Source organism: Numenius arquata, chromosome 7 (assembly GCF_964106895.1).
Source record: "Numenius arquata chromosome 7, bNumArq3.hap1.1, whole genome shotgun sequence".
Lineage (NCBI taxonomy): Eukaryota > Metazoa > Chordata > Aves > Charadriiformes > Scolopacidae > Numenius > Numenius arquata.
The window spans coordinates 27,071,584-27,084,271 of NC_133582.1; the positions used below are offsets into that span (position 1 = coordinate 27,071,584).

At 39.8% G+C, this 12,688-nt stretch overlaps 1 protein-coding gene across 2 annotated transcripts in view; it reads left to right on the top strand.

Moving 5' to 3' along the window:
- The window catches only part of SNAP25 (synaptosome associated protein 25), a 30,808-nt gene extending 26,906 nt beyond the window's left edge, over nt 1–3,902 (top strand). The window contains exon 7 of one of the 2 annotated variants that reach the window (XM_074150530.1): nt 2,594–3,902. In XM_074150530.1, coding sequence (XP_074006631.1) covers nt 2,594–2,662 — 69 coding nt within the window. In that variant the 3' untranslated portion in view covers nt 2,663–3,902. The remainder of the gene's footprint in view (nt 1–2,593) is intronic. The other variant, XM_074150531.1, reaches the window with a different exon arrangement.
- The last annotated feature ends 8,786 nt before the right edge of the window (nt 3,903–12,688 follow it).

Consider the following 12,688-nt stretch of genomic DNA (forward strand, 5'->3'; position numbering starts at 1 on the left):
GCATCCTATCTGGGCCCACAGGATACTATCACAAACTGCAGCAGGCCTAGCAAGTCACTGTTCTCCTGTCACTTCAGGCTTGCAGACACCTGGATTTTGAAAACATTGACCAGGCCCTTTGTGCACATGAAGCGCATGGGCCAAATCTAGGCAGTGCATGCTGAGAGCAGTTGGCTACTTGAGGCCTGGCCTTCCACGTCTATGCGTTCTTCATACAGAGTTAGGCATTTCATACGGCAATAGAAAAGCAACATTGCAAGCTAATGGGATTCATTAAATCCAGCCTCATAGGCAGGCCTCATCAGGCAGAGCCCTTGCCTAAAGAAGTGACACACTTCTGAAAGATAGACACAGAGGAGTCATCATGAAAGCAGCATAAAAACAAGGCAGTCTTCAGCCTTAGTGAAAAACTGCCAGATTTCTCAGAGTAAGGACACGCAGTAATGAGATACTAGAAAAGGAAATACAGTAAATTAGGAAAACCCCTATAAAAGACAGAAATGACAGTGGACCAGATAATACTGAAACCACAAACCCATACATACCCATTTTGCAAAGAAATACAGTAACAGACGATCATCCCTAGCTGGCGGTGGGCATACAGCAATGCTGGAGTGGTTTTCTTTTTCTGACCAGCTGGAGCAATGTGCTTTTGATCAATTACGATCATTAGAAAGACCCTTGGCTGGCACGCTTTGCAAAAGCTGGGGTGCATTGCAAAGCTAGCTCAGATGCTCCTAAAGCATTTATGTTAAACTGGATGCACGCATCCAAACCAGAGCAATCTCATAACGCAGAGATGTAATCTGATCTATCCACAGTAATCAGGATAGCAGTGAATAAAAAGCTTTATCCTTCCCTCAGATCAGAGAGAGGGACAAAAACTAAAATGATGATGTGATGAGTAGGTCAAATGGCCCAGACATCCTCACCAGAAGACCCTGGCCCTAAGATGAGCCATAAATAGGTGGCTGGGAGGAAAGTTGGAAGGGCTCTCACTGACTTCAATGCAACATCATCCACCAGAGTTAGACCTTAGTATTCCTGTTTAGGAACATTATGTTTAATCAATATTAATGTATTTCATGACAAACATAACTGCTTCCACACCCATTAACTTATTTTTTAGGTAGTCTTTTGGCAAAAGCACACAAAACTGTACCGTGGCAGACAAGGTCAGACCGATGGCTAACATAAAGAAGTGTGGCTTATAATGAGTAGTTACGCTGATTTACGCTTGTTGAGGATCTGGCACATGCTACTGTACTAAAAATACACATCTACATAGCATTTGCCAAAACAATTATGGAGAAAAGCCCAAGATGTTTAAGAATGATTTACTACACATCAGTATAACCATTTTTAAAGGATTTTTAAATGTATGCGGGAAAGTTGCTTCACCATTCTGTCTTTGCAAATTGGAGATTTAAAATAAATCTGTACGATGTGGATACACCCCAGAGATGTGGGAACAATCATCAAAGCTAACAAAACGCAGCCATCAAACCACAGAAGAGAGTTTGCTATTTTAATTCATGCTTTTAAAGCAGTAACGCAGTTTTCACCTTTCCCACAGGTTGATTTTAAAAAGTGAAAACATTTTCAGTCTAGTCCCACTGCTAGCATAAGTCGGCACTGCATCATGGGCTTGAATGGAGCTTTGCCAGTTTTTGTCAGCTAAAACAATGTCTTTAGTGTCCAAAACCAACTCTTGCAGAGCTACAGAAAGCCATGGTCAGTCTCTTTGCACTCAAAGAGTCCTAAACCTCCCAAGTGGTGCCATTTTATTAACAGCATTTTATAATTCCGGCAAGTGTTACCCCATGGAAGACAGTGAAGTTAACGGTTCAGCCTACACTGGGCTAAATTCCAGTTTGATTGCTTCAAATAACAGTAGAATCCCTGCCTTTTCCTTATTCCTGTTTATGCTGCTGCTCAATGAGAGAGGTTACTCTCTCCTGCAACTACACTGGTGAACTTCTTTGGGAGAAAGGAATAGTGGCATCACTCCTACCTATTCCCTTCCTTTCACATGTAGAGCAAAGAGATCCAGACTGGTGTATTTTCAAAGAAATTTATCTTCACCAGGGTACCCTATATCAGACTTATCAGACGATCTAGCTTCTCTCATCAGTGATTCTCTACACTGACTGAAATTTTAGTTTTGACTGCATGCTTGGTGATCTAAATTAGAACAGAGTCCAAGGTCCACTGAATCTTAGAGAGCACTGAAGCTTTTCACCAGTCAAATCCACATGCCCATTATCAGTTCTCATCTTGTCATCCATTATCATCCATACTGCTAGCACTGTCAATAGCACCAGCTACAGATCTGGCACAGCATTTACAAGAGTTCAGTGAAACTGAATACAAACATAAAAGCTCTACTCAAAGGCTACCTGAAGCATCACAAAACCAGCGAATCTGTAATTTCCCTTTGGGTCCCTAATACCACTATAAAAACAGCTCTCCAGTATTTTCAAGCTTCTTTATTTTCCTGACCTAGCCAAAACTACAGAAGTCTCCTCTAAGCATTGTAGATGTTTTCTTTCTGCCCTGTATTCATCTGCTTCTTTCTTTTGTGTTTCCCTAGGCTGATTCCAACAAAACCAGGATTGATGAAGCCAACCAGCGTGCAACAAAGATGCTGGGCAGTGGTTAAATGCAGTGAAGTGCATTTCCTTTTAACACTGTCCAACAGGGCAGTACTTTCATGCTTTTATCATGGTATTTACCTACTAGGTTTGCACACATGCACATATCAGCCCCATTGTAAATGTTGTCCTGTGTAGTTTGTCAGCTTTCCAAAAATTATACTTGTAATTATTTTTTCTAGATATCTTTCTTTCCAAAGGTTGTACATAGTGCTGATTTGATGGCTATAGCTCACTATGATGTTTTTGGGGGGTTTTCCTTTCCTTGTTTCTGTTTTAGGTTCCTTTCCTTTTTTCCTTCTCCTCATTTTTTTTTTAAATGATGTTTGCTGAATGACAACACTGTTGGAATGCTAAACGTGCTGTTAACCTTTAAATATACAGTATTGTTCTTGTAAAACTGTGACATTCCACAGAGCTACTGCCATGCTCCTGTCTTTGGGTATCATGATGTTTAAGCACTTAAACCTGCTGTCTTCAGTTCTTCATTGCCATTATCTGTTGTTATGATTTCATGATTAGACAATGTGGAATTATATTACTATAACAAGCATTGCACTAAAAAGTGATGTGATTTATGCATTTATGCATGAGGAATAAATAGACTTTTAGACTCCTACTTAAACAAGACTTTTCCCATGGCAGTAGCACACCAACAATGACAACAAAAGCATGCTCAGTATTCGGACTCTTTTGGGACTATGTTATACCAGCAAGTTTGCAGTCGTGCCACTTTTTTCTTGTTGATATATATATAGTTATTAATCATGATCATTTTTTTAATTATGAAAAAAAGAGGGATTTGGCACTCACCATTTAGCCATTGCCAGCAAAATAAAAGCTTGGCTGAAAATATGTCAAAGACAAAAAGAAATAAGTGTAATATATTGGGTTTGTCTGCTGCTTTTGAAGACTATCTTTTGGAGGAAATGACTACCATATGAAATGGTGCAAAGAAATGTAATTTTTATAAGGCTCTCTCTCTTACTAGTTGCTATCCCCATGTGGTTTGTTATCGGTACAGTTCTCTGTTGCTTACCTAGAGCTATGCACACCAAATCGCTGAGATGTTTAGTAGCTGACTTAATTAAAAAAATAACAAAAAAACCTAAATGAATGAACTCTAGATAAACTGTGAGATAAATATCATTTACAGCATGTAATATGAAATTCCTTATGTCTCCTGTCAGTTTGTGAAGTGATTGACTTTTTGTAGGTAGTTTAAAAATTATTAAAAACTATAGATCTCAGAATCCACGCTTGCTTTATCCATTTGTTGCCCTACGTGTCAGTGACTAGTTATTTGCCACTTACCTGGGAAAAGGAGAAGTGCAAAGTCCAAACACTCTTTACAAACTGGTTCTGTTACACGAACTAAAGATTTCTGTTTGCAATACCGTATCAAAGTAACTACTCTAAAAATAGTGTTTTACACTCAGCACATTCCAGCTGAATATTATTTTAAGTAACCTAGCCAAACATTGAGTCAAAATATATTCTCTTGCACAAACAAAAGAAAAAATGAAATAAATGTTATGGTACAGAACGATACAGTTCCTTAGTCAATAAAATCTATTTCTGTAGTGGATCTAGCCACGTGTTAATACACCTCTTTTCAGGGAACACTTTGAACTACAGAATTTGTACAGTCTGCTAAAAATAGTTTTCTCAAATGGCTAACAACAACTAGTGTTTACTGCCAATGAAAAGTGTTATCATATTTTCCCAGGGGTTTTTTCCCCTATATGGACAAATTATAATTAACTCTGCATGAGTGACAGTTCACTCATGTGTCTCACATGGCCCTAAGTCAAAATATACAAAGAACATAAACGCTTGCATAATTAAAATCGCATGATAATGTAGACAAGATATGTTTTCTTTAGCAGCTTTTTATTTATAGTATCTATTAAAAATTCATTTATGCAAATATTTCCCCCCACTATTTCAAACCAAAGAGCAAACTTCAAGCAAATGTTTTTAATCTGCTGACCATTTTTAATCCTGTTCATTCAGGGAATCTAATATTTGTGACAGCGCTATCATTCTGCAAAAGCCTACAGGCAGGAGGGCAATAATCATACTGGAAAATGCGTCAGTTTGGGAACATACAAATACAAGGATATTTGAGAAGGGCAAGAAAGGTGTATGAAAGTAATGAAGATACTAATGGAGATATTATTCCCCTTTGTTTGACAAGAATGCGTCCTATCTGAAGAAGATCATACCTCCAAAAGTTATTATACCTAATCAAACATATAAGCCATTGCTGCAAAGGAAAATATTATGTTTTGACATCTGTTTTTGTCTTGAACAAAGATCAAACCCCAAACTATTGGAACTTTTTGCCAAATTGAAAGTTTAAAGGAGAGAAATATTGAAATGTTTCATTGTATTTGTCTTTGTATCCTCCTCCACTGTATGCAGGGTCTCTTAGGAGCTGGCTGAAAATGAGTTAAGTAAATAAGTTTAATATATTGCATTTCTCTGATGTTTCTGAAAGTTGACTTTTCTAGGATTAATTAATCTCAAAATAATTCAAAGAAAGGCTCGCTCTCATGCAGTTTGTTATTAGAACAATCCACTCCTGTTTGTTAAGTTTTGCGCACACCAAATCCCTGATGTAGCAGCTGATTCAGCAGGAAAAAAAAAATTTTAAACAGAACATTGCCTCAAATGTGGCATTTCCCTTTTTCCCCCCCTTTTCCCCTCTGGTCGGCCCCTGTTTCCCACGATGCGCTGCAAGCTTTCCCTGGGGCTGAACAAGCACAGTGCACAGTTACCCACTTGAGGGGCAAGGCTCACTAGGAATGCAAGGGACAGAGCAAGGAGTTGGAATAACAGCTCCCATAAGATAAAATGGTCACACTGACTGTGGAAATAGAAAGCACCTAGATTTTTCTGTAGGCAAAGCCTTCTTTTCCTGGTAATAAATTTCCCTTTGACCACATTATATTTTCCAATCATTAATTTCTTTTGTCTTTGTACTGGTGCCATCTGGAAATCCAGGTTTGAGAGGAAAAAAAAAAAAAAAGAGTGCTTGAAGACACAAAGCTTCATGAAATATCACTTATTTCTAGACTTTCATTGCAATTTCACCAACAGTTTGTGTACAACACAGCAAAATCCTCATGTTGGTGTTGATTTGAGGTGGTCATAGGGAAAAAGTTTTTTCATATTCTCAAATGCCAAAGCTGAATGAACTACCCAGCTGGATTAGTTAAAATTTTCCTTAAAAATTGAAGTCCAACTAAAAGACAAACAACTTCTGAGCTCTAGAAATTCACAATAAACGAATTATTTCATATCATGCATTATCCTCCTTTTCTAGTCCAGGCTGGAAATGGAAATATCAAAATAATCCTTAAGAAGGATATTCCTCAAAAGAACAAAATTCATTAGTGTAACATCTCATGCAAAAAAAAAAAAAAAAAAAAAAGTCACCTTCATCAAATACCTGGCCTGATTTCAGCAGTGAGAAACTAAGAGAGAAAACTGGACAAGCTAAATAAAATCAAGGTGGCTTACCTGAAGCAAACCTTAAAACTTTTAGGATGTTGATGATTCCCAGCATTAGCATAAACACACAGCTTCTAAACTCAAGAGAGACTGTTACAGCTTTCCAGATTGACACAAATGCAAGAAAAGAAACAGTGGATCATACACAGCACCTTGTGGTTTGGTGGAGCACCTCTTACAAAAGCAGATGGACCTGAGGTAAAGGTATGGAGTGAAAAAAAATTGTTTAATATTCCTTGAAGATTTGGTGGTATTACTGTATATAACAGAAAATAACTCTAAAAAGTGGGACAACTGGTGGGTGTTGGTTTTTTTAAGAAATGTAAACTTTATTAGCTTACATAGGTTAAATATGATGCATCTTTCATTTCTGAAGAAAACCAAGTATACCAGAGTTTGCATGGCAAACTGTAAACCACCCCCTTAGAGAGATGTCTGTAATGCATGACACACTACAGATATGCCTTAAATTCTCTAGAAATATAGATTACAATTATTCTCCAAAATATTCCGTGTGCCACAGCAGTAACTGGAAAGCTGCCTGGTGGGAAAGGACCTGGGGGTGTTGGTCGACTGTCGGCTGAACATGAACCAGCAGTGTGCCCAGGTGGCCAAGAAGGCCAACAGCATCCTGGCCTGTATCAGAAACACCGGGGCCAGCAGGACTAGTGAAGTGATTGTCCCCCTGTACTGGGCACTGGCGAGGCCCCACCTCAAGAACTGTGTCCAGTTTTGAGCCCCTCACTACAGGAAAGACATTGAGGTGCCGGAGTGTGTCCAGAGAAGGGCAATCAAGCTGGTGAAGGGTCTGGAAACCAAGTCTTATGAGGATCAGCTGAGGGAGCTGGGTTTGTTCAGCCTGGAGAAAAGGAGGCTGAGGGGAGACCTTATCACTCTCTACAACTGCCTGAAAGGAGGCTGTAGCCAGGTGGGGGCCAGCCTCTTCTCCATAGTAACAGGCGATAGGACAAGAGGGAATGGCCTCAAGTTGCACCAGGGGAGGTTTAGGCTGGATGTTAGGAAAAACTTCTTCACTGAAAGAGTTATTAAGCATTGGAACAGGCTGTGCGGGGAAGTGGTAGAATCACCATCCCTAAACGTATTTAAAAGACAGGTAGATGTGGTGCTGAGGGACATGACTTAGTGGTAACTTGGCAGTGCTAGGTTAATGGTTAGGACTTGATGATCTAAAAGGTCTCTTCAAACCATAACAATTCTATGAAAGCCTCCACAGGCTTTGGGTTTGAACTTGAATCTGGAGAGATGGCTCAAGACTTTTATTTAAAGGATCTAGAGGCAGACACATCAACTCCTGCACTTTTTTCCTCCCTCTTTCTTCTACTGTGTGTACATATGCACATATAAATCTTTTATTTTAAAGGCACTGAAAAGGGAAGAGATGAGTACTTAGTAATAAGGAAAATTATGTGTGTCAGAGACAGCTTAAGTATATGCACTGCTGCTGTGTATGTCTGTGGGCGTAGGTGTGCAGGATGCGACTGCTGTCTTCTGAGCCATTTTGTTGCCTTTCTAGAGAGAGACGGGGACAGTTTGTTTGGAAGTTAGCAGAACACAAACAGAGTATTTTTAAACCTGCAATAGCTACAAGAAATGTAGACACAGGAGATAAACCCTGCTGAGAAGTTAGGGCGTTGGGCTGGTTTGATAGGGATGAAGGGGTCATGTTCTGGCTGATTTACCTTGCAAAGCGCTTGTCAAATAGCGTTGGATCCCCTCTGTAACAGTATTCAGAAAGATTATGTTTATGTTGTAAAATACCAAGCAATTTTAATGTGTTTAGTTTTGAACGTTATTTTGTAATTAAAAAAACCAAAATCACCACAAAACAAAAACAAACAAAAAAAAAGAAAAGAAATTATTATGTGGGACCATGCTGATTCCCACACATTCAGGACCTATTCCAACATCACTGTGGCCCATGCAAAAACTGCATAGAATGGGGTAAGCAATGGGTAGCAGATGGAAGGTGTGGTCATTTGCCTGGTAGGCTTCACAGCTGCTTGCTGAAACTGGAGTATCAAACAGGGTATCAGGGTTTGGTTACTGCCTTTGTTAAAAGCAGTGCTGTGGGGATCTCTCATCGGACAGTCCCAGCTTTGAACTGCCTTTTCTCCTCAGCTACCAGAGCACTGACTCCTACTCCAGTGCACCCTGTGCCTCTGTCCCCTGCTCCCCTGGCTTCTCTCAGCTCTCCCCTCTCCCTCCCACATCGCCCAGTACCTACCCAATTGCTTGTTCTCTTCATGTTTTTCTTGTGCTGAATTAGCCTGCCTTCAGTCCCCTCCATCATTTCACTCGCTTCACATCCCTCCACCTGCATGTGTTTCACCCCTGGGCTTTCAGTCAGGCTCTCTCTCTCTTCTATGACTTCAGCAGGAGAAGCACTGAGGAAACAAACAGCCTCCTGCTTTCCACTCCCCAGCTGAGCACCACGACAGTGTCACCCGGAGGGACACCTGCAAAAAAGTCTTGCTCAGCCCTGACAGTCCCAAAAGGCAGCACGGGTATTGCTAGGGGAATTTTTTGGATAGTCTATTGAAAAGGATCTAAAAAGTTACTGTAGAGGTTGCAAACAAAGATGTTTGGACAGCTGAGGACAGACAGGCAAGCACTGGGTAGGCATTTCACAGAAAGGCAATAACTGACAGACCCTCCAGCCTGCTAAATTTTACATCTCTAGTCCACAGCACTAGTAAATAGTAGTGCTTTAAGACAGCTGGAGGACCTTTTGTAAGACAGGTAAAATAACTCTCCTTCCTTCTGCCCCAAATTTCATTCATTAAAACGATCAAGGTTTTGGTTTTGTGATTTTTTTCTACTGAAACTTTCAAAACCTGTGCTTTTAAAAATCAGGTAGGGGAAGTATATTTCGCCCACCCCACCTGGAATAGATACCCAGCACTGGGTTATTTCATCCAAAATCCAGCTTAAGCTGGCATGAGAAAGTTAAAATGAAATACTATATTGGAAATGGTTTAGTAAACTTCTCTACAGGCAGTCCTAAGTTGATTTGCTAAGTTAACTTAAATACAGGCAGCTGTAAGTTCCACTTATAGCACAGTAGGTTTTCCATCTAAATTCTGATCAAAAGTTCATTAAAAGGAACAAAATGAAAGAACAAAATTCTTTCCCACATTCGTGGGGGGTTGATTAGACCTCCAAAGCATGAATACACATAAATCCCACTACACTAAGGGTATTCTTGCATATCAAAACCAAGAGTACGCAAACATGAGCATAATATCTTTAAAAAAACATACTTATTTTGACTTTACTGTACAGTACTCCCAGACATAACTATATCAATAATAATAAATCCAGCTATTGACAGTATTTTGTTAACTACTTTTGATGCTCTGAAGGACCCCTAAAAGCCTAGGTGGCTCTAGAGTCACTTTATAAACTCCATGAAAATACATGCTGAAAAGTTAATTTTGAAGAAACAGCAGCTATAACTCTGGCATTCAGCCTTGAGCCCTTATCTTAAAACTTATTTTCAGTGTCCACTGCACATTTCTGTTTCTTGGATTAAATTAGAATGAGGGGAAACTAACCAGAAACATAGAATTTAATGAATTGCTGCTTCTTTTGGGCGATCCTTCCAGCCTTACCCTCAGAAGTCAACCCATATTCATTGACTCTTGCTGGGCCTTGAGGTGAAGAAGAGAGAAAGCCTATTTGCCCTCAGACTAAATTATAATTAGGTTTTAAACCCCTAAGCACACATCAGAAGCATTGGTAGGTCAGACAGCTGGAGAAGGAGAAAGGGCTGAGACCAGAGGAGGGTGCAGAGGACAAGAAATCCAAGCTGAAAATGGACACAAAACACAGGCTGTAAAGCAGAGCTGCTGCGGTGGATGTGAGGACACAGCGGGAACACAAGCCAAAGCTCTGCAATAGTGTTGCGATCTGCAGTGACCTGATTTAAAGACACAGAAAAGCAAATAGACAGTAAGGACTTGATAGTAGAAACCACTGCACACATGAACAGTTGCTTGAGTGAGCAAAGAACTTGAGCAAGATCAGGGGCTCAGTTGATACTAAGTTGGAAACCTATAGATTGCATATTAGTGTATTATGAAATTACTCTAGAATAGCTCTGGTTAAGCTCAATAGTAAAAGTTAAACCAAGAAAAGCAGTCTGGGGGAGGGAAAACACTCTATCGACATATCTCAGTCACCTATTTGAATAGTAGCCTATTCAAAATATTTGCTTATCGTTCCCTTTCTGTTTAAAGCCAATCAGGAGAACTAAATAACCTTACTTCAACATAAGTCAGTAGCACTGTATTGCAGGAAAGGGTCTGACTTGTTACGCATTAGGTGCCAGCCAGATGTTCTCCCTGCCCGTCAAATCCTCTGCACCACCAGTGCTTCTGTCACAGCAGCACCTCAAGGCTCTTCCTGAGGTCACTGTCCCTTTAGCACAGGCACACACAGGCTGTCGCTGCCCCAACAAGCTTACAACCTAAGCAGACAAGACAGGCAGAGGTGTAGTTATAGAAAAGGAACTGTATGTATGCAGTTTGCTCAAAAGCCAATATCCATATGTTGGAGGGAGAAACTGAACTGGCACAGGGCTATCTTCTTTTCGTCATCTCTACTGACATAGGTTCATCTTAGTCATCTTAGCTGAGCCCAGCTGGCAAACGTGTTGACAGTGCAGAAGTCAGAGTGAGCGCAGTTCTTTTTTTCATAGCTATCTAGAGATTCTGCAGTGATGCGAGTCATCCTACACTAATAAAAATCCACCTGCTATTCATGGTCCAACACATAGACCATGTTTCTGCAGAGTTTTAAATGTGAGAATGGCTGCTGAGAATTCGGCTCATTATTAAAGGAGCAATATATGTAAAAAGTATCATTGCTACGTACCAGTTTTGATTTTCACCCCTTACTTAACTGTCCAAAACAACTAAGCACATTACTAGTTCTTTAGAGTTCCAGCCCAACAAAATAATAAGAAAATCTATGAAAGGAATGGAGTTGCAGCCACCACAGAAATCTTTAAGCTGTACTTTACCTCTTGCCAGCCCCTGTTCAGTACTGCCTGGAAATGCTCAGTTCGATAAGTCTTGCCTAAGACAAATTCCTGAAGCTCTGAATACCATGAGAGGTACAAAACACTTTAACATGATTTCAAAATTATTTCTGCAAATCTTTCAAAATACAGAAAATCTTCTGAATGTAGAGAAAGCGCAAGATGAGGGTGACAGCACTAGAGATTTTATGATTTTTATGAAATTGTGACAGAGTGCTAAGCCTAACATTTGTTCTCCTTTATTTCCTGAGTCTTCTGACAGTGACTGCTAGCCAAATATTCAAAGCTGAGCCACAAACTAGCTAGTTTCAATATTAAGTTTGAAATTGAATTCCTCAATCTTATTTTACTTAAAGGGAAACTAACTAGGACATGTGACCAGTCAACAAAGGGACACAGGCAGCTGTAAAATTAATCTGAAAATCAAGGAAGGTGCAGATCCATACCAGCTCTGTAATATAGGTATGTCTTCAAGCTAAAATACTCTGAACGACTGCCACTATCCTGTGAAAACTCTCTAGGATTGAGAATCCACTTTATGTGTTGTGCAACACTGATACAATCAGCTCTTTATGAAGTTAGTGAAGAAGCACCCAAAATCAATGTATCATGGAAGTTACAAGAATTAAATACGACAGAGATGTACAAGCAAATGGTTGTATTATACAGGACACTGGCTTGCTGTCAGTGAGTCACACAAACACAGAAAATAGTAATAACTGAGGCAAAAAAAAAAAAAAAAAGGCAGAAAGCAAGCTGAGGAAGGGACAGCTCTCTAAACAAACCTTGTTGATCCTTTCACTGAGGAGTTGCTGGCAGAACTTCAGTCTGAATTGAACGCTTAAGAGACAACACAAAAACGTCAAACCTTTTGGGTCTGGTATTATCTTTGGTTTTGTCCCATCTCTTACACAATATCCTTGCAGATATTTTTTTCTCCTCTATGGGTGTACTTTCCATAACAACTCTACTTACTTGAATGACCAGACACATTAAATCCATCTTTACGCTAAGGAAATGAAGTCTTTTGAGCATTTTTTTTTTCTTGTAAAAAGTGTTTCCTCATGAAGAATTTTCATTGTTCTATTATTAAAAAAAAAAAAAAAGCTAAACTCAACACTTTGTTTAGGCAGGCCTTAAACAAAGTCTAGTGATTTCAAAACTTGAAAGTACTACCACTGGATCTTGGTCATTTGAATGAGCTGAATTTCCATGTTGACAGGTAAAGTAGTAGTGGTGCAGTCATAAGTAATAGGAAGTACTGTGGGACAAGGAAGATTATGCCTGGTGGGTGGTGGGGGTGGGAGCATGGTAGCGGTGGTGGTGTGAGGAATAAAAAAATACAACAAACCACCCCAAAACCGCAGAAACAAGCCCCTAACAAACCCCCCAAACCAGAAAGTGCTCAAAAGACCTGGACAGCAACTTCCATGGAAAGAAACAGCAGCATTTC